Source organism: Melanerpes formicivorus, unplaced genomic scaffold (genome assembly GCF_026170545.1).
Source record: "Melanerpes formicivorus ecotype bairdi unplaced genomic scaffold, bMelFor1.0.p_v2 SCAF_129, whole genome shotgun sequence".
In the NCBI taxonomy this organism is placed as follows: domain Eukaryota; kingdom Metazoa; phylum Chordata; class Aves; order Piciformes; family Picidae; genus Melanerpes; species Melanerpes formicivorus.
The window spans coordinates 534,512-558,568 of NW_027142481.1; the positions used below are offsets into that span (position 1 = coordinate 534,512).

The 24,057-nt window shown below is 59.6% G+C and overlaps 1 protein-coding gene across 1 annotated transcript in view; it reads right to left on the minus strand.

Annotated features, from left to right (window-relative positions):
- Positions 1 to 6,878: 6,878 nt before the first annotated feature.
- Positions 6,879 to 24,057, minus strand: part of ARHGAP24 (Rho GTPase activating protein 24) — a 41,019-nt gene continuing 23,840 nt past the window's right edge. Inside the window, 6 exon segments of the mRNA XM_068168037.1 lie at positions 6,879 to 7,511; positions 9,118 to 9,623; positions 9,625 to 10,298; positions 17,670 to 17,791; positions 20,212 to 20,285; positions 21,870 to 22,002. Of these exon segments, the coding sequence (XP_068024138.1) occupies positions 7,268 to 7,511; positions 9,118 to 9,623; positions 9,625 to 10,298; positions 17,670 to 17,791; positions 20,212 to 20,285; positions 21,870 to 22,002 (1,753 nt within the window). The 3' untranslated portion in view covers positions 6,879 to 7,267.

Sequence of the window (24,057 nt, forward strand, 5' to 3'; positions counted from 1 at the left end):
CCAGAGCAAGTGGTTGGTCATCCACATCCTGCTGAGCTGCTGGGGCTGCTGGCCATGCAGCAGTGCCTGGGCTAGGGGTGGGGAACACAGAGGCCTGAGGATACCAAGGGAACTGCTGTGTGAAAGAGGTGAGGCAGCCATAGCTGCTGGCCCCAGAGAGAGCCCCAACAGCAGCACTCAGGGTAGCAGCCTCCATGCAGAGAGAAGCTGCCAGGAAGGATGCTCCATGGCTGCCTAAGAGGAGGCTGCACTGGGGTGGGGGTTGGGCTCTGCTCCCCAGTCTTGGGGCCCCTCACTCCAAGAAGGACATTGAGGGGTTGGGGTAGGTCCAGAGAAGGGTCTGGAGAAGAGGGCTGGGGAGGAGCAGCTGAGGGAGCTGGGGGTGGGGAGTGTGGAGCAGAGGAGGCTGAGGGAGACCTCCTTGCTCTCTGCAGCTCCCTGAGAGGAGGCTGCAGCCAGGGGGGGTTGGGCTCTGCTCCCCAGGCTCAGGTGATAGAAGGAGAGGAAATGGCCTGAAGTTGTGCCAGGGGAGGCTTAGGTTGGAGAGGAGGAAGAATTTCTTTGCTGCCAGAGTGGTCAGGGCTTGGCAGAGGCTGCCCAGGGAGGTGGTGCAGTCCCCATGGCTGGAGGTGCTCAGGAAACCTGTGGGCTTTGGGAGATGGTTCAGTGGCCATGGTGGTGCTGGGTTGATCTTAGAGGCCTCTTCCAACCCAAACAATTCTGTGATTCACTGGCTCTGTGAATGAGGACAAATTGCCACCACCTACTTACACAGAGTGTAAGGGGGATGGGCAGGGAGCCATCCCCTGCCCAAGGTCCTCTGGAACTGCCTGCAGGGCTGAGCCCAGAGAGTGGTGGTGAATGGTGCCACAGCCAGCTGGCAGCCAGGCACCAGTGCTGTGCCCCAGGGAGCAGTGCTGGGCCCCAGCCTGATCAATATCTTCATCGATGATCTGGAGGAGGGGATGGAGTCCATCAGCAGTGAATGTGCAGCTGACAGCAAGCTGGGGGCAGGAGCTGAGCTGTGAGAGGGGAGCAGAGCTCTGCAGAGGGACCTTGCCAGGCTGGGCAGATGGGCAGAGGCCAAGGGCAGGAGATTGAACACATCCAAGTGCCAGGGGCTGCACATTGGCCACAGCAACCCCAGGCAGTGCCACAGGCTGGGGGCAGAGTGGCTGAGAGCAGCCAGGCAGAGAGGGACCTGGGGGTGCTGGGGGAGAGCAGCTGAAGAGGAGGCAGCAGTGTGCCCAGGGGGCCAAGAAGGCCAAGGGCATCCTGGCCTGGGTCAGGCAGAGTGTGGCCAGCAGGAGCAGGGAAGTCCTTGTGCCCTGTGCTCAGCACTGCTGAGGCCACAGCTTGAGTCCTGTGTCCAGCTCTGGGCTCCTGAGGTTAGGAAAGAGGTTGAGCTGCTGGAAGGTGTCCAGAGAAGGGCAACAAAGCTGGGGAGGGGTCTGGGGCACAGCCCTGTGAGGAGAGGCTGAGGGAGCTGGGGTTGCTTAGCCTGCAGAAGAGGAGGCTCAGGGGAGACCTTCTTGCTCTCTCCAACTCCCTGCAGGGAGGTTGCAGCCAGCTGGGGGTTGGTCTCTTCTCCCAGGCCCCCAGCAGCAGAACAAGAGGACACAGTCTCAAGCTGTGCCTGGGGAGGTTCAGGCTGGAGGGGAGGAGAAAGTTCTTCCCAGCAAGAGGAATTGGCCACTGGGATGTGCTGCCCAGGGAGGTGGTGGAGTCCCCATCCCTGGAGGTGTTTAGGAAGAGCCTGGATGAGGCCCTTGGTGCCATGGTTGGGTTGCTCAGATGGTGCTGGGTGACAGCTTGGACTGGATGATCTCTGAGGTCTTTTCCAACCTGAGTTAGTTCTGTTCTATTCCAATCAGCTTCTGCTCCAGCACTACCACTCCTGCACCCAGCCCAGAGCTGGGAGCAAGACCCTCACCAGCCAGGATACCACCCAGAGGAGCTCAGCCCCAGTGAGGAGGAACAGCCAGCACCCAGGGATGATATTGGAGGAGTCATCAAGCATTGCCCTAACAACCAGGGGGCCACCAGGCCCTCCAACCTTTGTTGTCACCACAACCATCACCCAGTGTGCACCATGGGCACTCACCAGTGATGAGAGGAGGATCCCCCACTCCAGATGGACTCAGCTTAGGGCTGCTGCCCCTCCTGGGAGGGATTACAAAGGGGAGTGGGTGGGGAGGGCCAAGTGGCCACAGCTGGGGTGGGAGGAGACTGCAACAGAGCCCAGGTGCTGTGGGATTTAAGGGGAAAAAGGGGGGGGGGGGGGGGGGGGGGGGGGGGGGGAAATGGGGTGGGTGAGGGATGCTCAGGGTGTTAGGGCTGGAGCTGCTCTGAGCACAGCCTGAGAGAGTTGGGCTTGTGCAGGCTGGAGAGGAGAAGGCTCCCAGGAGACCTTCTGGTGGCCTTCCAGGAGCTGCAGGGGGCTGCAAGCAAGCTGGGGAGGGACTTTGGAGGGGGTGAGGGAGGGATAGGAGTGGGGGGGCTGGAGCAGAAGTAGAAGTGGGGAGCTGGAGCTTGGCTGTGAGGAAGAAGTTGTTGGGCAGGAGGGTGGTGAGAGCCTGGCCCAGGCTGCCCAGGGAGGTGGTGGAAGCCTCCTGGCTGGAGGTGTTTGCAGCCAGGCTGGAGGTGGCTGTGAGCAAGCTGCTGTGGTGTGAGGTGTCCCTGCCCATGGCAGGGGCTTGGGGCTGGCTGAGCCTGGAGCTCCCTTCCAGCCCTGCCAGCTCTGTGGCTGTGTGATTGGTGGCAGGCAGTGCAGCACCTCCTGCCTGCCAGACCTGGTGGCTTCCTGAGCTGGGGTAACAGCAGTGATGGCCAAGGGACAAGCTGCTGCCATCTGCCTGGCCCTGTGCATAGCAGCCCCCATGTCACACTGGAGAGGTGTGGAGCTGATGGTTGGGGACCACTTGATGGATAAGGAAATACCTACATGATTACACACAGAGCTGCCCAGGGAGGTGGTTGTGGCCCCATGGCTGGAGAGCTTGCAGGGGAGGCTGGAGAGGGCTGTGGGCAAGCTGCTGCAGTGGAGGATGTCCCTGCTGAGGGCAGGGGCTTGGCCTGGAGGAGCTTTGGAGCTCCTTTCCAGCCCAGAGCTCTCTGATTCTGTAATAGTCAATGGGTTGATGTCTGAGTGGAGCCAAGGGAGGAGAGGTGCTCCTCAGGGGCCAGTGCTGGGACCAGCAGTGTTTAACATCTGGGTTGGGATCAAGTTTGCCAATGACACCAAGCTGTGTGCTGCAGCTGAGAGGCTGGAGGGAAGGGATCCAGCCAGAGGGACCTGGACAAATTGATGTGAGCCCATGCCAGCCTTGGGAATTTCAACCAGGCCAAGGGCAAGGTCCTGCAGCTGGCTCAGGGCAGTGCCAAGCACAGAGCCAGGCTGGGTGGGGGATGGGCAGAGAGCAGTGCTGAGGATTAGGCCCTGGGGGTGCTGGGGGAGGAGCAGCTCTGTGCCTGCACTCAGAAAGGATCCCTGCTGCTGGTGCAGCTGAGGGGACCTGAGCTTGCTTAATCAAGCAGCAGGGATCAAGGCAGCCTCAGCAGCTTGCCAGTGACAGCAGGCTGGAGGGAAGGATCCATCCAGAGGGCCCTGGGCAGGCTGCAGAGCTGGCCCCAGGGCAACCTCCTGAAGCTCAGCAAGGCCAAGGGCAAGGTCCTGCAGCTGGCTGAGGGCAGTGCCAAGCACAGAGCCAGGCTGGGTGGGCAATGGGCAGAGAGCAGTGGTGAGAAGGCCCTGGGGGTGCTGGGGGAGGAGCAGCTCCCCAGGAGGCAGCAAGGGGAGCTGGCAGCCCAGAAAGCAAGGCTGTGCTGGGCTGAGCCCCAGCAGTGTGGGCAGCAGGGGCAGGGAGGGGATTAGAAGAGGCTCCCTGGAGGTGTTTCAGAGAGTCAGAGATGTGGTGCTGAGGGCCACGGTGCAGCCCCAGTCGTGGCACAGTGAGAGAATGGTTGGAGTGGGTGAGCCTGAAGGGCTTTCCCCAGCAAACCCATTGTGCGACTCTCCCCTGCAGTTAAAGAACCATTGCAGTACAGCTCAGAGACAGCAGAGGGAAGCCACACTCCTCAGCAGCCCTCCCCTGCAGTCCTGAAGGCCGAGTTACCAACTCCAGGTCCTCAGTGTGGCACAGACACCACCAGTGCTGCTTGCCCTGGGCCAGCCAAGTGGCTGACTCACAGCTGGGCTCTGCTCTGCCTTTCCCCCGGCATGCTGCCTGCTGCCAAGCCCCAGCCTGCTCCCTCCAGGTGCTCCTTTGGTGATGCTGGGAGCCTGGGAACTCTCACACTCAGAGCCCCTGAGAGGAACTTCATGAAGGCTGGGGAGGGGTCTGGGGCACAGCCCTGTGAGGAGAGGCTGAGGGAGCTGGGAGTTGGGGTTGGAATGAGCTGCCCAGGGAGGTGGTGGAGTCTCCATCCCTGGAGGTGTTCAGGAGGGGATTGGATGTGGCACTTGGAGCCATGGTTTAGTTGTCAGGAGGTGTTGGGTGAGAGGTTGTTAGGTATTGGGGAGAGGCTGAGGGAGCTGGGGTTGCTTAGCCTGCAGAAGAGGAGGCTCAGGGGAGACCTTCTTGCTCTGTCCAACTCCCTGCAAGGAGCTTGTAGCCAGGCAGATGTTGGTCTCTTCTCCCAGGCACCCAGCACCAGAACAAGAGGACACAGTCTCAAGCTGTGCCAGGGGAGGTTTCTGCTGGTTGTGAGGAAGAAATTCTTCCCAGCAAGAGAGACTGGCCATGGGAATGTGCTGCCCAGGGAGGTGGTGGAGTCCCCATCCCTGGAGGTGTTTAGGAAGAGCCTGGCTGAGGCCCTTGGTTCCATGTTTGAGTTGATCAGATGGTGCTGGGTGATAGGTTGGACTTGATCTCAAAGGTCTTTTCCAACCTGGTTGATTCTATTCTAATAGGTGTTAGGGATCAGCTCACAGGTTGGACCTGATGATCTCTGAGGTCTTTTCCAGCCTGGTTGATTCCATGAGCTCTGTTTCTCTTCACCCTCCCAGCAAGAGGGGCAGCAAAATAAACACCCACTCCCCTCAGTCAAAAGAAAACCACCAACCAACCAACACCAACAAACCCCCTAACAAAACCAGAGACAAATGAAACCCAAACAGAACAACCCCAAACAGAACACCCCAAACCCTAAGCAGAACCCAACCCCCAAACAGAACAACCCAACCCCCAAACAGAACAACCCCAAACAGAACAATCCCAACCCCAAATAGAACAACCCCAACCCCAAACAAACCAACCCAAACCCCAAACAGAACAACCCAACCCCTAAACAGAACCCCAACCCCCAACAGAACAACCCAACCCCCAAACAGAACAACTCCAACCCCAAACAGAACAATCCAACCCCCAAACAGAACAACCCCAACCCCAAACCAACCCAAACCCCTAACAGAACAACCCCAACCCCAAACAGAACAACCCCAACCCCCAAAAAAACCAACCCAGCCCCCAAACAGAACAACCCAAACCCCAAACAGAACAACCCCAACCCCAAACAGAACAACCCCAAACAGAACAACCTCAACCCCAAACAGAACAACCCCAAACAGAACAACCTCAACCCCAAACAGAACAACCCCAACCCCAAACAGAACAATCCAACCCCCAAACAGAACCCCAAACCCCAAACAGAACAACCCCAACCCCAAACCAACCCAACCCCCAAACAGAACAACCCCAACCCCAAACCAACCCAACCCCCAAACAGAACAACCCCAACCCCAAACAGAACAACCCCAACCCCCAAACAGAACAACCCAACCCCAAACAGAACAACCCAACCCCAACAACCCCAACCCCAAACAGAACAATCCAACCCCCAAACAGAACCCCAAACCCCAAACAGAACAACCCCAACCCCAAACCAACCCAAACCCCAAACAGAACAACCCCAACCCCAAACAGAACAACCCAACCCCCAAACAGAACAACCCCAAACCCAAACAGAACAACCCAACCCCCAAACAGAACAACCCCAAACCCAAACAGAACAACCCCAACCCCAAACAGAACAACCCAACCCCCAAACAGAACAACTCCAACCCCAAACAGAACAACCCCAAACCCAAACAGAACAACCCAACCCCCAAACAGAACAACCCCAAACCCAAACAGAACAACCCCAACCCCAAACAGAACAACCCAACCCCAAACAGAACAACCCCAAATAGAACAACCCAACCCCAAACAGAACAACCCAACCCCAAACAGAACAACCCCAAACAGAACAACCCCAACCCCCAACAGAGCAACCCCAAACAGAACCCCAACCCCAAACATAACCCAACCCCAAACAGAACAACCCCAACCCCAAACATAACCCAACCCCAAACAGAACAACCCCAACCCCCAAACAGAACCCAACCCCCAAACAGAACAACCCAACCCCCATCAGAACAACCCCAACCCCAAACAGAACAACCCAACCCCCAAACAGAACAACCCCAAACAGAACAACCCCAACCCCCAAACAGAACAACCCCAACCCCCAACAGAGCAACCCCAAACAGAACAACCCCAAACCCCAAACAGAACAACCCCAACCCCCAACAGAGCAACCCCAAACATAACAACCCCAACCCCAAACAGAACAACCCCAACCCCCAAATAGAACAACCCCAACCCCCAAACAGAACCCAAACCCCAAACAAAACAACCCCAACCCCCAAACAGAACCCCAAACCCCAAACAGAACAACCCCAACCCCCAACAGAACCCCAACCCCCAAACAGAACAACCCCAACCCCCAAACACAATAACCCTAAACAGAACAACCCCAACCCCAAACAGAACAACCCCAACCCCAAACCCCCACCCCACCCAACGCCACCTGCTGCACAAAAGGAGCTGAGGGTGACACAGTGCCCAAAAATAGCTTATTGTGTTAAGTGCAAGGGAGAAAAGCCTCAGTACAAAGCTTGATTGCAACCAGGTCTCCATTTGAACACCTTTAAAGACAAGCCCTGCCTTCACACCAGCCTCTGGAGATACAGCTCTGCCTTCCCCTCTCTCTCTCTCTCTCTCTCTAAGCTGATTGGCTTCCAAAGTTATGTACAGGCATCCAGTTGTAACACTTGACAGTAGTCTGCTGAAGCACTCAGAGGGCAGTGCCCCCTGGAGAGAGGCAGGAGTGGGGCAGGACTATCCCCTTCCCCCCCCACCAAGGGGCTCTGAGAGCGCGCCGAGCCCTCGCCTCCGGCGGCCGCCCGGCTGCCCTCCGGCGCCCCACGGTCTCCTCCTGCCCAGCCTCACTGGATCCAGATGGTGTTGGCCCTGTCTGGCCTGCGGGCCTCCACTGTCAGCTCCCCGAAGGTGGAGAAGAACTGCTCCATCTCCTGCTGCAGCATGGCGTTCCTCTTCTCCGCGTCCTCCCGCGCCCGCTCCGCGTTGCGCATCTTGATCTCCACCATGGTGAACTTCTTCCGCTCCTGGTCCAGCTCCTCGTGCAGGGCCACCAGCTCTGTCTCCAGGCTGAGGTTCCTCTGCTCCAGGCTGCCAACAGCAAGCACAAAGGGACAGCTCCCTCAGCGCCACGAGCTCAGGCCGCCGCCAGCCTCACGCAGGTGCTGCGGCGCTTAGGGAGCCTGGACTGGGGGAGCCAGCCAGCAAGCCTGGGGAGGTAGAGCCAGCCTGGCCTGGGGAGATGGAGCCAGCCTGGCCTGGGGAGATGGAGCTAGCCTGGCTTGGGGAGGTGGAGCCAGCCTGGCCTGGGGAGGTGGAGCCAGCCTGGCCTGGGGAGATGAAACCTGACTGGCCTGGGGAGATGGAGCCAGCCTGGCCTGGGGAGATGAAACCTGACTGGCCTGGGGAGATGGAGCCAGCCTGGCCTGGGGAGATGAAACCTGACTGGCCTGGGGAGATGGAGCCAGCCTGGCCTGGGGAGATGAAACCTGACTGGCCTGGGGAGATGGAGCCAGCCTGGCCTGGGGAGATGAAACCTGACTGGCCTGGGGAGATGGAGCCAGCCTGGCCTGGGGAGGTGGAGCCAGCCTGGCCTGGGGAGATGGAGCCAGCCTGGCCTGGGGAGGTGGAGGCAGCCTGGGGAGGTAGAGCCAGCCTGGCCTGGGGAGGTGGAGCCAGCCAGCCTGGGGAGGTGGAGCCAGCCAGCCTGGGGAGGTGGAGCCAGCCTGGCCTAGGGAGGCGGAGCCAGCCAGCCTGGCCGGCCTGGGGAGGTGGAGCCAGCCTGGCCTAGGGAGGCGGAGCCAGCCAGCCTGGCCGGCCTGGGGAGGTGGAGCCAGCCTGGCCTGGGGAGGTGGAGCCAGCCTGGCCTGGGGAGGTGGAGCCAGATAGCCTGACCAGCCTAGGGAGGTGGAGCCAGCCAGCCTGGCCGGCCTGGGGAGGTGGAGCCAGCCAGCCTGGCCTGAGGGCTGGAGCCAGCCAGAAAGGGATAAAGAAGGAAAAATAATACAAGAGGTATTTTTGAAGCATAGAACAGTGAAGGGCTGGAGCTCAAGGCTCAGCCAGCCCCAACCCCCTGCCATGGGCAGGGACACCTCACACCACAGCAGCTTGCTCACAGCCACCTCCAGCCTGGCTGCAAACACCTCCAGCCAGGAGGCTTCCACCACCTCCCTGGGCAGCCTGGGCCAGGCTCTCACCACCCTCCTGCCCAACAACTTCTTCCTCACAGCCAAGCTCCAGCTCCCCACTTCTACTTCTGCTCCAGCCCCCCCACTCCTAGCCCTCCCTCACCCCCTCCAAAGTCCCTCCCCAGCTTGCTTGCAGCCCCCTGCAGCTCCTGCAAGACCACCAGAAGGTCTCCTGGGAGCCTTCTCCTCTCCAGCCTGCACAAGCCCAACTCTCTCAGGCTGTGCTCACAGCAGAGCAGCTCCAGCCCTCTGCTCCTCCTCCTGGCCCTGCTCTGGACACCTTCCAGCCCCTCCACAGCCTTCCTGGCACAGAGGCTCCAGAGCTGGCCCCAGAGCTGCAGCTGTGGGCTCAGCAGAGTGGAGCAGAGGGGCAGAATCCCCTCCCTGGCCCTGCTGGCCACACTTCTCTTGCTGCAGCCCAGGCTCTGCTTGGCTCTCTGGGCACAGCGGTGGCTCAGGTTGGGCATCTGCAAAAAGGCAGTGAGAGAGCAGAGCCAAAGCCTCTTTACCTTTTTATCCTTGTCTCATACTCCACTTTCTGCTTGGCCATCTCCTGCTTCAGGCTGGACACCAGGCTGTGCAGGGCGCTGTGGTTGTTGGTGCTGCCGGCCACGAAGGTCTCTCCGTTCTCGCTGCTGCTGGTGGCCCTGCTGCTGTGGGCCCCCAGGCTCCTCCTGTCGCTTCTGTTCTCGTAATCCTCCGGGTTGGAGAGCTCCTCCGGGGCTGGGCCATCCAGCACCGAGTCTTCAAAGGTGCCCACGAAAAAGTCCTGCTCTGGGCAGGTGGTGGTGGAGGAGCGACAGGAGGTGGAGTGCTCGGGGAGGGATATCTCACAGGAGGAGGTCGACCAGGTGGCGCTGTCCACGCTCTGCTTGTCCTCCGAGCCGCCTGGGGGGAAGTGCTGGTGGACGTTGTCGTAGGTGGAGAGGCGGTGGTGCTGCCCCGCCTCGGCCGGGCTCTCCCGCTGCCGGCCGTCCCGCAGCGCCACGCAGCCGTTGGGGACGCGGCCGGGGCCGGGGGCCGCGGCCGCCAGGGGGCGCGCCGTGCCCCTCGCCGCCCGCCGGCGCCGGCCGGGCTCCGCCGTTCTGCACGCTCTGGGTGCCCATCCTGGTCACGGCTCCTTTGCCGGAGGAGGCTCTCCTGGCCGGCAGGCCGCAGCCGGGCGAGGTCTGGCTCCTCTCGGCGCCCTCCAGGGAGCTGCTGAAGGAGCCGTTGGTGACGATGCCGCTGCCCTTGTTGAAGGCAGGGTTCTTCTTCACCGTCGGGGGGGGGCTCCTGCTGACGTCTGCCTTCTGCAGGCTGTTCCTGGGGCTGCTCGTCTTGCTGCCCGGCGGGGCGGGCTGAGGCTCGGCTTCCAGGCTTCCCCTGCGGGGAGACTCGGGCTTCTCCCAGGAGCAGCGCCTGAGGGCAGCCTCCTTGGCGGCGCTGCTCTCCCTGGCGGCGCTGCCATCCCTGGCGGCGCTGCTGTCCTTGGCGCTGCCCTCCCTGGCGCTGCCCTCCCTGGCGCTGCTGCTCTCCTTGGCGGTGCTGCCCTCCTTGCCCTGGGGCTGCCCCCCGCCCGCTCTCCTCGGCGTTTCGTTGTTGTTGTTGTTGCACACCTCTGCCCCCCCCTGCACCTCGGGGTCCTTGGGGAACAGCTCCTCGTGCTTGCTGATCATCACCGACATCAGCTGCTGGACGACCACCGTGCCTGAGGGGAGACAGCCAGCACAGGGTGGTTAATGGCTGGGTCGGGGCAGGGGCTAACTGTATTTACTGAGCAGGCGCCACAGGATACAGAACCAACCCGGCTGGAAAAGACCTCAGAGCTCATCCAGTCCAACCTCGCCCCCAGCACCATCTGAGCAACTCAACCATGGCACCAAGGGCCTCATCCAGGCTCTTCCTAAACACCTTCAGGGATGGGGACTCCACCACCCCCCAGGGCAGCACATTCCTGTGGCCAATCTCTCTGTCTGGGAAGAATTTCTTCCTAACACCCAGCCCAAACCTCCCCTGGCACAGCTTGAGACTGTGTCCTCTTGTTCTGGTGCTGAGGACCTGGGAGAAGAGACCAACCCCCAGCTGGCTGCAACCTCCCTGCAGGGAGTTGGAGAGAGCAAGAAGGTCTCCCCTGAGCCTCCTCTTCTCCAGGCTAAGCAACCCCAGCTCCCTCAGCCTCTCCTCACAGGGCTGTGCCCCAGACCCCTCCCCAGCCTTGTGCCCCAGACCCCTCCCCAGCTTTGTTGCCCTTCTCTGGACACCTTCCAGCAGCTCAACCTCTTTCCTAACCTCAGCAGCCCAGAGCTGGACACAGGACTCAAGCTGTGGCCTCAGCAGTGCTGAGCACAGGGCACAAGGACTTCCCTGCTCCTGCTGGCCACACTCTGCCTGACCCAGGCCAGGGTGCTCTTGGCCTTCTTGGCCCCCTGGGCACACTGCTGCCTCCTCTTCAGCTGCTCTCCCCCAGCACCCCAAGGTCCCTCTCTGCCTGGCTGCTCTCAGCCACTCTGCCCCCAGCCTGTGGCACTGCCTGGGGTTGCTGTGGCCAATGTGCAGCCCCTGGCACTTAGATGTGTTCAGTCTCCTTGGCCTCTGCCCATCTGCCCAGCCTGGCAAGGTCCCTCTGCAGAGCTCTGCTCCCCTCTCACAGCTCAACTCCTGCCCCCAGAGATCACAGAACAACACAACTCTTGGGTTGGAAGGGACCTTAGAGGTTTTCCAAGGGGTCACCACACTGAGTTAAAACATGCCACTGACAAAGGTGGTGTCCTTTGGCACTCATCCTCCTCCTGTGGGCTTCCTGGGATGCAGTTACTGCCATGCTGATAGCTTCTTCCTGAGTGGGATTGTGAGCTCTGAGTGGTTGGACTTGATGGTTTCATAGAATCAGAGACTTGTCAGGGTTGGAAGGGGCCTCAAGGAGCAGCCAGTTCCAACCCCCCCTGCCATGGTCAGGGACACCTCACACTAGGGTGCTCTACTTCCCACTGGGGTCCTTCACCTTCCACTGGACCAGGTCCCAGCCAATGTTACTTTCACCACTTCCAGGCTTGGAGCCTCTACAACTTCCCTGGGCAGCCTGTTCCAGTGCCTCACCACCCTCCTGGGCAAGAATTTCATCCTCCTGTCTCATCTAAATCCAGCATCTAAGGGGCAATGGCTTCAAACTAGAGCAGAGCAGCTTGAGATTGAATGTCAGGAACAAGCTGTGCACCATGAGGGTGGTGGAGCACTGGCACAGGTTGCCCAGGGAGGGGGTTGAGGCTCCATCCCTGGAGATCTCTAAGTGAGGCTGGAGAGGGCTCTGGGCAGCCTGAGTTGAGGATGCCCCTGCTGAGTGCAGAGGGGGTTGGACTGGATGAGCTTTGGAGCTCCCTTCCAGCTCAGACCATTTTATGACTCTATGATTCTTCCAGCTTGAAACCATTAACTTCTCATCCTCTCAGTCCATGCCTTGGTAAAAAGTCCCTCCCCAGCTCTCCTGCAGCCCCTTCAGGTACTGGGAGGCTGCTCTAAGGTCTCCCCAGGGCCTCCTCTTCTCCAGGCTGAACAGCCCCAGCTCCCTCAGCCTGTCTTTGTCCCATGAACACAAACACTCAGCTGCTACAAACATTCACCCAGTGCACCTCTGTGTGTAGCACCCTGATCATTGAACTGCCTGAGGAGCCCCCAGCTACTGGGGTAGAGCTGCACCACCTCTTCTTTCCATCAAACCAAGCCAGCAGGCCTCACAGAACCCCGAAGAACAGGAAGGGAGCATCACAGAATCACAGAGCTGTTGAGGTTGGAAGAGACCTGGAGGTGTTGAAGGTGGCTGTGAGCAAGCTGCTGTGGTGTGAGGTGTCCCTGCCCATGGCAGGGGTTGGGGCTGGCTGAGCCTGGAGCTCCCTTCCAGCCCTGACCATTCTGGGATGCTCTGGGTAGCTTCTCTTGCACAACACTTTAAGACAGAACCACTTCTAAAGCTGGGGACCTGTCTCTAAATGCATACTTCAACTTTCTAACTCCCAATCAAACTCTGATGTGCTCTGCAAAGGCCAAGCTAAAATCCTCCCTCTCTGGCCTTGCTTCTGCTCTTCCTGCCTAGAATGGGTTGGGTTGGAGGAGACTTTAAAGATCATCCAGGTCCAACCCCCCTGCCATGAGCAGGGACACCTTCCACTCGCCCAAGCTGCTCAAGGCCCCATCCAGCCTGGCCTTGAGCACCTCCAGGGAGGGGGCTGGCTGCTTCCACTGCATGAGCTCTGCAAGGGGCTGCAAACTACTGGCACAGGCTGCCCAGGGAGGTGGTGGAAGCCTCCTGGCTGGAGGTGTTTGCAGCCAGGCTGGAGGTGGCTGTGAGCAAGCTGCTGTGGTGTGAGGTGTCCCTGCCCATGGCAGGGGGTTGGGGCTGGCTGAGCCTGGAGCTCCCTTCCAGCCCTGACCATTCTGTGACTTTTTTGTGCTGTTTGATGCAAAAGCATGAGGAGGGACTGAAAACAAAGGGTAGTTTGCTGCCTGGCCAAGCAAAACATCCCCAGCAGTTATCTATCAGGCTAGGAAGCTCCACACAGAAGTGTGGAGGTAAGAGGAGCTACCCCTGCAGCCAGACTGGGAGCTGTGGAGGTAAGAGGAGCTACCTCTGCAGCCAGCCTGGGAGCTGTGGAGGGACAGAGAGACAGGGGGAAGGTGAAGGGAGAGGCAGCATGCACTCATGCAGAGGAAGTGTCATGAGGAGCCACTTGGGAGGCAGGAAACAAAGCAGGAAAGCCTCTGGGGTTTTGTGCTCAAAATAGGCTGTAACCAAGGAGCTCAGGGACAGAGGGAAGCTTACCTCTGCACCCCCAAATCAGATGCTCACAGTGCTTTTGGGACAGAGACACACAGAAAGCAGGGGGGGTGGGGAGGCAGCAATGCAGATCTAAGGCTCTTTGAAGCTTCAGAGGTTTGCTGGAGCCCATGCAGAGTCATAACAAGCATGCAGGTGAATTGGCCACCTGCCCTTGCAAGCCCTCTTGAGTGAAGTGCATGATCAAACCATGCTTTGGGACCAGGAGAACCCAGAGACTGAAGTGAAGGTGCAAGGTCCTGCACCTGGATCAGTCAATGCCAAGTGCTGCTCCCAGAAAGGGCAGAGAGCAGTGGTGAGGAGAAGGCCCTGGGGGTGCTGGGGGAGGAGCAGCTCCCCAGGAGGCAGCAAGGGGAGCTGGCAGCCCAGAGAGCAAGGCTGTGCTGGGCTGAGCCCCAGCAGTGTGGGCAGCAGGGGCAGGGAGGGGATTCTGCCCCTCTGCTCTGCTCAGCCCTCCCCTGCAGGGCTGGGGCAGCTCTGGAGTCCCCAGCACAGGAGAGACAGGGACAGAGCAGGGCCAGAGGAAGCCACAACAGTTATGTGCAGGCTGAAACACTTCTGTCCTGGGGACAGGCTGAGAGAGCTGCAGGCAGACCTTGGGGAGCAGCCTTCCAGTATCATAGTATCACAGTATGAGTCAGGGTTGGAAGGGACCACAAGGATCAGCCAGTTCCAACCCCCCTGCCATGGGCAGGGACACCCCACACTAGATCAGGCTGCCCAGAGCCTCATCCAGCCTGGCCTTAAACACCTCCAGGGACAGGGCCCCAACCACCTCCCTGCACAACCCATCCCAGGGCTTCACCACTCTCATGGGGAAGAACTTCCTCCTCCCCTCCAGCCTCAATCTCCCCACCTCCAGCTTCATTCCATTCCCCCTAGTCCTATCACTGCCTGAGATCCTGAGCAGTCCCTCCCCAGCCTTCCTGTAGCCCCCTTCAGATCCTGGAAGGCCACAATGAGGTCACCTCAGAGCCTTCTCTTCTCCAGACTGAACAGCCCCAACTCCTTCAGTCTGTCCTCATAGGAGAGGTGCTCCAGCCCTCTGCTCATCCTCCTGGCCCTTCTCTGGACACCTTCCAGCACCTCCAGATCCCTCTTGCAATAGGGGCTCCAGAACTGGAGGCAGTACTCCAGGTGGGGTCTCCCCAGAGCTGAGCAGAGGGGGAGAATCACCTCCCTTGCCCTGCTGGCCACACTTCTCCTGCTGCAGCCCAGGATCTGATTGGCTTTGTGGGCTGCAAGTGCACACTGAGAGCTCCTGGTGAGCTTTTTGTCCACCAGCAGTACCTGAAGGGGCTGCAGGAGAGCTGGGGAGGGACCTTCCACAAAGGCATGGAGTGCCAGGATGAGAGGGGATGGCTTCAAACTGGAAGAAGCTGGATTGAGAGGAGAAGGGAGGAAGAAGGGTGAGGCACTGGCACAGGCTGCCCAGAGATGTGAAGGCTCCAAGCCTGGGAGGCAGCTCAGATGGGGTTAGATGGTCCAGTGGGAGGTGTGCCCATGGCCAGGGACCACAGCACAGCTCTGACAAGTGCTGGGCCCCAGGAGAGTTAGCAGCTGGATAGCTTACAACCCCTGTGAGGAGAGGCTGAGGGAGCTGGGGCTGTTCAGCCTGTAGAAGAGGAGGCTCAGGGGAGACCTCATTGCTCTCTCCAACTACCTGGTTGTAGCCAGCTGGGGGTTGGTCTCTTCTGCCAGGCCCCCAGCACCAGAACAAGAGGACACAGTCTCAAGCTGTGCCAGGGGAGGTTTAGGCTGGGGGGGAGGAGAAAGTTCTTCCCAGAGAGAGGAATTGGCCACTGGGATGAGCTGCCCAGGGAGGTGGTGGAGTCCCCATCCCTGGAGGTGTTCAAGAGGGGATTGGATGTGGCACTGGGAGCCATGGTTTAGCTCTCAGGAGGTGTTGGGTGCCAGGTTGGGCTTGCTGAGCTCTGAGGTCTTTTCCAACCTTGCTGATTCTATGATTGTTCTTTGCTGTGAGGCTGCTGGAGCCCTGGACCAGGCTGCCCTGTGCAGGTGTGGAGACTTCATCCCTGGGGACCTCCACATCCTGCCTGCACACTGCAATGCTGTGCAGCCTGCTCTGGGTGACCTTGCTTTGCAGAAGGGTTGGGCTAGTGATAGGGCTGGGGGGAGGGGATCCAAGCTGGAGGAGGGCAGATTTAGATGAGACGTTGGGAAGAGACTTTGGGCTCCCAGGAGACCTTCTGGTGGCCTTGCAGGAGCTGCAGGGGGCTGCAAGCAAGCTGGGGAGGGACTTTGGAGGGGGTGAGGGAGGGCTAGGAGTGGGGGGTCTGGAGCAGAAGTAGAAGTGGGGAGCTGGAGCTTGGCTGTGAGGAAGAAGTTGTTGGGCAGGAGGGTGGTGAGAGCCTGGCCCAGGCTGCCCAGGGAGGTGGTGGAAGCCTCCTGGCTGGAGGTGTTTGCAGCCAGGCTGGAGGTGGCTGTGAGCAAGCTGCTGTGGTGTGAGGTGTCCCTGCCCATGGCAGGGGGTTGGGGCTGGCTGAGCCTGGAGCTCCCTTCCAACCCAACCCATTCTAGGATTCTGGGATTAAAAACCCTTTTCATGTTAGGAAGTTTTGTAGCCTGCCTGAGCTGCTGCCCAGAGCTCTGCCCCTGGTGCTCACTGCTCTGCCACCTTCACAACAGCATGGCTGGGCTGTGAAGAATCACATGGGGGGAGGAGGAGGAGGAAGAAGAAGAAGAAGCAGAAGACTGGAGGGAAACAATTAACCAGAAAAAGTCTGGGGGGAATTGCTGTACCTGGGGGATAGAAAAGGCATCAAACAACCAGCAAGAGAAGGCCACAGGCTCTCAGGCCAGCTCTGAACACAGCAGTTTGGAGGCTGGGGAACATTTTCTGTGCAGGGTCTGTGCACAGCCCTAATTTCCTTGAGAGAGGGAAACAAGAGCAGCACCAGGCTGGGGGGAGTTAGAGCTTGGGGCTGGACTCTCAAGGATCTCAAAGCCTTTGCCAAGCAAAATGATTCCATGAAAGCCAAACAAGGGAGTGTGGAGGGAGAAAAAGGTGTCCTGGGCTCTGGGGGGAACTGAGGTCACAACGATTAAGCCTGGGAGGAACTGATAGGGAGGAAAAGGGAAAAGGAGCCGGGAGTGCTGGGGGCCAACAGGGTGACCCTGAGCCAGCAGTGTGCCCTGGTGGCCAAGGAGGCCAAGGGACTCCTGGGCTGCATCCAGGAGAGTTGTGGCCAGCAGGTGAGAGAGGTTCTGCTGCCCCTCTGCTCTGCCCTGCTGAGGCCACAGCTGGAGCACTGTGTCCAGCTCTGGGCTGCACAGCTCAAGGGCAGGGAACTGCTGAGAGGGGAAAGCAAAGGGCTCCAAAGGTGCTGAGGGCACTGGAACAGCTCTGGGGAGGAGAGGCTGAGAGCCCTGGGGCTGCTTAGCCTGGAGCAGAGCAGCCTGAGGGGGAGCTGATCAATGCTGATCAATCCTTCAAGGGTGGGGGTCAGGGGGATGGGGCCAGGCTCTGCTCAGTGGGGCCCAGGGACAGCCCAAGGGGGAAGGGCACAAAGTGGAAGCTCAGAAGCTCATCTGAAGATGAGGAGGAACTTCTGTGCTGTCAGGGTGAGGGAGGCCTGGGGCAGGCTGCCCCCAGGGGTGGTGGAGTCTCCATCTCTGGGGACATTCAGCACCCTCCTGGATGTGTTCCTGGGTGACCTTCTAGGTGCTGCTGCTTGGCAAGGGGCCTGGACTGGATGATCTGTAGAGACCCCTTCCAAGCCCTGCCCTTTGTGTGATTCTGTGAGGCTTTTCCTGGCCCAAGTGCTGCAGGGGACCACTGCTGGGGGCAGCAGGGTGCTGCTGACAGGCTGATCCCTGTGGTGCAGGGAGGGCTCTGGGGACACTCGAGGCGAGTCACTGCAGCACGAGCCTGGAGTGACCTTTTCCCTCCTCCCTCAGGACTGAAGCTCAACCATCACCAAGTGCACTCCAAGCTACACATGCTGAATAAGAACATGCTGGATCTGCAGCAGGTTTCGGGGGGGGGGGGGGGGAAGTCCATTATGTTTTTAGTGAAGCTGCCAGGGCAGCACAACCCTCATGCAGAGCTGCCACACTTCAGTCTCTTTTCAGAGCCAACTGCAAAGTTTTTACCCAGGAGTTCATTCAAGCTGAAGAATTCTGTGTCTGGAAAACAGATACAGGTGGAACTTACTGCTCTGTCCTGCCAGCACAGCTAAAGAGCACTCCCCCTCCTCTCTACTCCCAGCTCTGCTCTTTGAAGCTCACCCTCCATGATAGTCAGAGGATCTTCCACCTTGGGGCGAAGGATGTTGGGGCCAAAGACGGTGGCCAGGTTCTGCACACTCATCTTGTTGATGCCTGAGTAGGACTGGACTTCATCAAGGAACCTGGGAGGGGGGAAAGAAAGAAGCCTTTAAGGACCAGGTTAAGAAGGACAGAAAGCCCAATTCAAATCAAGTCAAGGCACAGGGATGGTTTCCTCACGTCCTTCGAGCATCGCCATCCGAAGCCTCCTGGGACACCTGGCAAGCTCAAGGTCATTCTCCTCAACTCACACAGTGTTAGAGCTGGGGAGGGATCCCTCCAGAGATCAGCCAGTCAGGATCAGCCAGGGCAATCCACACAGGAACACATCCAGGTGGGGCTGGAAAGGCTCCAGAGCAGGAGACTCCACAACCTCTCTGGGCAACCTGCTCCAGGCCTCCCTCACCCCTCACACCAAAGAAGTTTCTCCTCCTGTTGAGCTGAAACCTTCTCTGCTCCACTTTGTGTCCATTGCTCCTTGGGTGACTCCTGAGCAGCACCCAAGAGAGCTTGGCCTCCTCCCCTTGCCCCCCAGCCCTCAGCTATTGATAGGCATTGATCAGATCCCTCTCAGCCTGCTCCTCTCCAGGCTAACCACCCCCAGGGCTCTCAGCCTCTCTCCACAGGGGAGATGCTCAAGTCCCCAAATCCTCCTCCTGGCTCTGCCTTGGGTTCTCCCCAGCAGGTCTCTGTCTCTCTGCACCTGGAGAGCCAAAAACCAGACACAGTATTCCAGGTGTGGTCTCAGTAAGGAAGAGTAGAGGGGGAGAAGAACCTGCAGCTGGGGAAGAACAAGCCCAGGGATCAGGGCAGAGCTGTTGGAGAACAGCTCTGGGGAAGGAGACCTGGGAGTGCTGGGGGCCAGCAGGGTGACCCTGAGCCAGCAGTGTGCCCTGGGGGCCAAGAAGGCCAAGGGACCCCTGGGGTTCATTAAGACTGAGGGGGGATCTGATCAATGCTGATCAATACTTCAGGGGTGGGGGTCAGGGGGATGGGGCCAGGCTCTGCTCTGTGGTGCCCAGGGACAGCCCAAGGGGGAAGGGCACAAAGTGGAAGCTCAGAAGCTCCTCTGAAGATGAGGAGGAACTTCTGTGCTGTCAGGGTGAGGGAGGCCTGGGGCAGGCTGCCCCCAGGGCTGGTGGAGTCTCCATCTCTGGGGACATTCAGCACCCTCCTGGATGTGCTCCTGGGGGAGTGTGGTTACTCAGAGAGGTAGCTGAAGCCCCATCCCTGGAGATATTCAAGGCTGACAAGGCTGTCAGAGGCTTGGCAAGTCTCTGGGCAAGCTGCTCTAGTGGAGGAGGTCCCTGCTGACTGCAGGGGGTAGGACTGGATGACCTTTGGAGGTCCCTTTCAATCCAAACCGTTCTATCACCTTCTCTAGGTGCCCCTGCCTGAGGTTGGACTCAAAAAATTATGTCCAGAGGTCCCCTCCAGCCCCTAGCATGAGTCCAACAGGATGGCATTGAACACATCCAAGTGCCAGGGGCTGCACATTGGCCACAGCAACCCCAGGCAGTGCCACAGGCTGGGGACAGAGTGGCTGAGAGCAGCCAGGCAGAGAGGGACCTGGGGGGTGCTGGGGGAGAGCAGCTGAACAGGAGGCAGCAGTGTGCCCAGGAGGGCAAGAAGGCCAAGGGCATCCTGGCCTGGGTCAGGAAGAGTGTGGCCAGCAGGAGCAGGGAAGTCCTTGTGCCCTGTGCTCAGCACTGCTGAGGCCACAGCTTGAGTCCTGTGTCCAGTTCTGGGCTCCTGAGGTTCGAAAGTGGTTGAGCTGCTGGAAGGTGTCCAGAGAAGGGCAACAAAGCTGGGGAGGGGTCTGGGGCACAGCCCTGTGAGGAGAGGCTGAGGGAGCTGGGGTTGCTTAGCCTGGAGAAGAGGAGGCTCAGGGGAGACCTTCTTGCTCTCTCCAACTCCCTGCAGGGAGGTTGTAGCCAGCTGGGGGTTGGTCTCTTCTGCCAGGCCCCCAGCACCAGAACAAGAGGACACAGTCTCAAGCTGTGCCAGGGGAGGTTGAGGCTGGAGGGGAGGAGAAAGTTCTTCCCAGAAAGAGTAATTGGCCATTGGGATGTGCTGCCCAGGGAGGTGGTGGAGTCCCCATCCCTGGAGGTGTTCAAGAGGGGATTGGATGTGGCACTTGGAGCCATGGTTGAGTTGATCAGATGGTGCTGGGGAGGAGATTGGACTGGATGAGCTCTGAGGTCTTTTCCAGCCTTGCTGATCCTGTGACTCTGCTGTGAGCCCCTGTGGTACCATGAGGACAGAGGACAGCCACTCCTACCTGCTTGCATTCCTTGCTGGGTGCAGCCTGTCCATGGCAGCAAAGCCAGACCTGTGCACCTTGGTGGAGCCACTGAGGGATGAGGCATGCAGCAAAGCTCCCTTTCCAATGCCACCACTGAAGTGCAGCCCTCCTCTGACCCTGGGCAAGGCTACAGAGGCAGCCAGGCCTGCCAGCTCCCAGCTGGCACTGCCACAGTGGTGTTCTTGCAGGAGCACTCACCTGCAGATATACTTCAGCAGGTTGTAGTTGGCAGCTGGCAGGCTCTTCACTTGCTTCACCAGTTCTTTAAGGCCCTGCATGGGGTGGGATGTTTCCCAGGGATAAAAAACAAACAAACAGGGAGTGAGGAGGCAGCAGTGGTTGGGGTTACCACCAGAGGGTCAGCAAAAGGCAGCAGTTGCTCTCAGCAGACAAGGAGCACAACACTGAAACTGCAGGGCTCAGAGCTACACACAGAGACAGCTGCCAGAGCCCAAGCTGCCTGCCCCACCTGACAGGCTGCAGGTAGGGGATGGCAGCCAGAGGGGCCTGGACAGGCTTGAGGCATGAAGTTCAACCAGGCCAAGTGCAAGGTCCTGCACCTGTGCTGGGGCAACCCCAAACACAAATCCAGCCTGGGGGAGAAGGCCTTGGGGAGGTCAGGGGGTGACAAAGTGCCCAGGAGCCAGCAGTGGTCCCTGGCAGCCCAGAGCCAGCTGAGTGCTGAGCTGCAGCCAGAGCAGGGAGAGCAGCAGCACAGGGAGGGGATTCTGCCCCTCTGCTCTGCTCTGCTCAGCCCCCACCTGCAGCACTGCCTCCAGCTCTGGGGCCCCCAGCACAAGGAGGACCTGGAGCTGCTGGAGAGGCTCCAGAGGAGGCCACAGAGATGAGCAGAGGCTGCAGAACCTCCCCTAGGGGACAGGCTACTCTAAGCTCACCTGGAACCTTTTCTTCTCCAGACTGAACACCCCCAGCTCCCTCAGCCTGTCCCCAGGGCAGAGCTGCTCCAACCCCCTGAGCATTTTCAGGGCCTCCCCTGGACCTGCTCCAGCAGCTCCAGGTCCTTCCTATATTGAGGGCTCCAGAGCTGGACACAGTACTGCAGGTGAGGTCTCACCAGAGCAGAGCAAAGTGGCAGAATCACCTCTCTGGATCCCTGGCACTGCTGCTCTGGATGCAGCCCCAGGCTGGGATTTGCCTTAGAATCACAGAGCTGTCAGGGCTGGAGGGGACCTCTAGGCTCAGCCAGCCCCAACCCCCTGCCATGCCCAGGGACACCTCACACCACAGCAGCTTGCTCACAGCCACCTCCAGCCTGGCTGCAAACACCTCCAGCCAGGAGGCTTCCACCACCTCCCTGGGCAGCCTGGGCCAGGCTCTCACCACCCTCCTGCCCAACAACTTCTTCCTCACAGCCAAGCTCCAGCTCCCCACTTCTACTTCTGCTCCAGCCCCCCCACTCCTAGCCCTCCCTCACCCCCTCCAAAGTCCCTCCCCAGCTTGCTTGCAGCCCCCTGCAGCTCCTGCAAGGCCACCAGAAGGTCTCCTGGGAGCCTTCTCCTCTCCAGCCTGCACAAGCCCAACTCTCTCAGGCTGTGCTCACAGCAGAGCAGCTCCAGCCCTCTGCTCCTCCTCCTGGCCCTGCTCTGGACACCTTCCAGCCCCTCCACAGCCTTCCTGGCACACAGGCTCCAGAGCTGGCCCCAGAGCTGCAGCTGTGGGCTCAGCAGAGTGGAGCAGGGGGGACAGAATCCCCTCAGCAGTCAACACCCAGGGGCTCTAGCACAGGGGTCTCAGCCTTCTGTGCTGCAAGCTCACCCTGCCTGTGCTCCTGTGCAGGCAGGGGAGGTTGGAACCTCCCAGCTTTTGACCTGATGCTTCTGGAGCTGCCAACTCACCGTCTCCTCCTCCTTGCTGAGCAGTTTGGCACAGGACAGGAACTCCTCATACTTGGCATAGGGAACCACTGGCTCCGGGAGCTCCCTCAGGTACAGCTTGAGCAGCGAGGCCACCGTGTGCACATCCGTGGTGCTGTGGGGTGGAACAGCAGTGAGGGTGAGCTGGCAGCAAGCTGGGGGCAGCAGCTGAGGTGTTAGAGGGAAGCAGAGCTCTGCAGAGGGACCTGGACAGGCTGGGCAGATGGGCAGAGGCCAAGGGCAGGAGACTGAACACATCCAAGTGCCAGGGGCTGCACATTGGCCACAGCAACCCCAGGCAGTGCCACAGGCTGGGGGCAGAGTGGCTGAGAGCAGCCAGGCAGAGAGGGACCTGGGGGGTGCTGGGGCAGAGCAGCTGAACATGAGCCAGCAGTGTGCCCAGGGGGCCAAGAAGGCCAAGGGCATCCTGGCCTGGGTCAGGAAGAGTGTGGCCAGCAGGAGCAGGGAAGTCCTTGTGCCCTGTGCTCAGCACTGCTGAGGCCACAGCTTGAGTCCTGTGTCCAGTTCTGGGCTCCTGAGGTTAGGAAAGAGGTTGAGCTGCTGGAAGGTGTCCAGAGAAGGGCAACAAAGCTGGGGAGGGGTCTGGGGCACAGCCCTGTGAGGAGAGGCTGAGGGAGCTGGGGTTGCTTAGCCTGGAGAAGAGGAGACTCAGGGGAGACCTTCTTGCTCTCTCCAACTCCCTGCAGGGAGGTTGTAGCCAGGTGGGGGGTTGGTCTCTTCTGCCAGGCCCCCAGCAGCAGAACAAGAGGACACAGTCTCAAGCTGTGCCAGGGGATGTTGAGGCTGGAGGGGAGGAGAAAGTTCTTCCCAGCAAGAGGAATTGGCCACTGGGATGAGCTGCCCAGGGAGGTGGTGGAGTCCCCATCCCTGGAGGTGTTCAAGAGGGGACTGGATGTGGCACTTGGAGCCATGGTTTAATTGTCAGGAGGGGTTGGGTGCCAGCTTGGCCTTGCTGAGCTCTGAGGTCTTTTCCAACCTTATTGCTTCTGTGATTTTGTGACATGAGTCAACAGAGCTGAGGTTAGAAACCCAGCTCCCATGGGACACCTTCTGAGGTCTCCAATGTTTCTGTGCCTGCTGCCTGAGCACTGAGGCACTGCCCCAGACTGCCACGAGGTGGTAGGACTGCAAAGCAAGAGCTTGGAAACCCTTTCCCCCCCCTAAACTGTGGTGCCACACTGCTTAGGACTTTCCCAGAGAATCACAGCACCCAAGGGGTTGGAAGGGGCCTCTGGGCATCATGGAGCCCAACCCTCCTGGCCAAAGCAGGCTCACCAAGGGCACCTTACACAAGATGCTGCCCAGGCAGCTTGGTAAGGACAGGATTAGAGAGTCACAGCATGCTTAGGGCTGGAAGGGAGCTCCAAGGCTCCTCCAGGCCAACCCCCTGCCCTCAGCAGGGACATCCTCCACTGCAGCAGCTTGCCCAGAGCCCTCTCCAGCCTCCCCTGGAAGATCTCCATGGATAGGACCTCAACCACCTCCCTGGGCAACCTCTTGCAGGCTTCCAGCAGCCTCCTGGGGCAGAACTTGTTCCTCACATCCAATCTCCATCTGCTCTGCTGTAGTTTGAAGCCATTGGCCCTCATCCTATCACTGCAGACCCAGGATCACAGGCTCACAGGATGTCAGAGTTTGGAAGGGACCACTGGAGACCTTCCAGTCCAACCCCCTGCCAGAGCAAGGCCACAGAACCCAGTGCAGGCTGCACAGGAGTACATTCAGATGGGTCTTGGAAGCTTCCAGAGAAGGAGACTGACTGTGCCCAAGCTTAGCTGCATCCAGGTCTGTAAAGCAGCTCTCAGAGCAGCAGAGATGGTTTCCTGACATGGAAGAGGAGATCCTTAGCTGGCTGCCCAGTGGGGACCTTTGCTGCCCACCTGCAGATGGCTTAAGGAGGATGCTTAGAGGCCAGGATAAACCAGTGCTGGAACATGGAGCAAGCAGCATCAAAGGAAACCTGCTGGAGCAGCTCCAAGGGAGGCAAGAAAGATGCTCAGAGGGCTGGAGAACCTCCCCTGTGGGCACAGGCTGGGAGAGTGGGGGCTGGGCAGCACCTCTCTGGGCAGCCTGCCCCAGGGCTCTGCCACCCTCACACTCAAGAAGTTCCTCCTCATGCTTAAATGGAACTTCCTGTGGTCAGGTTTGT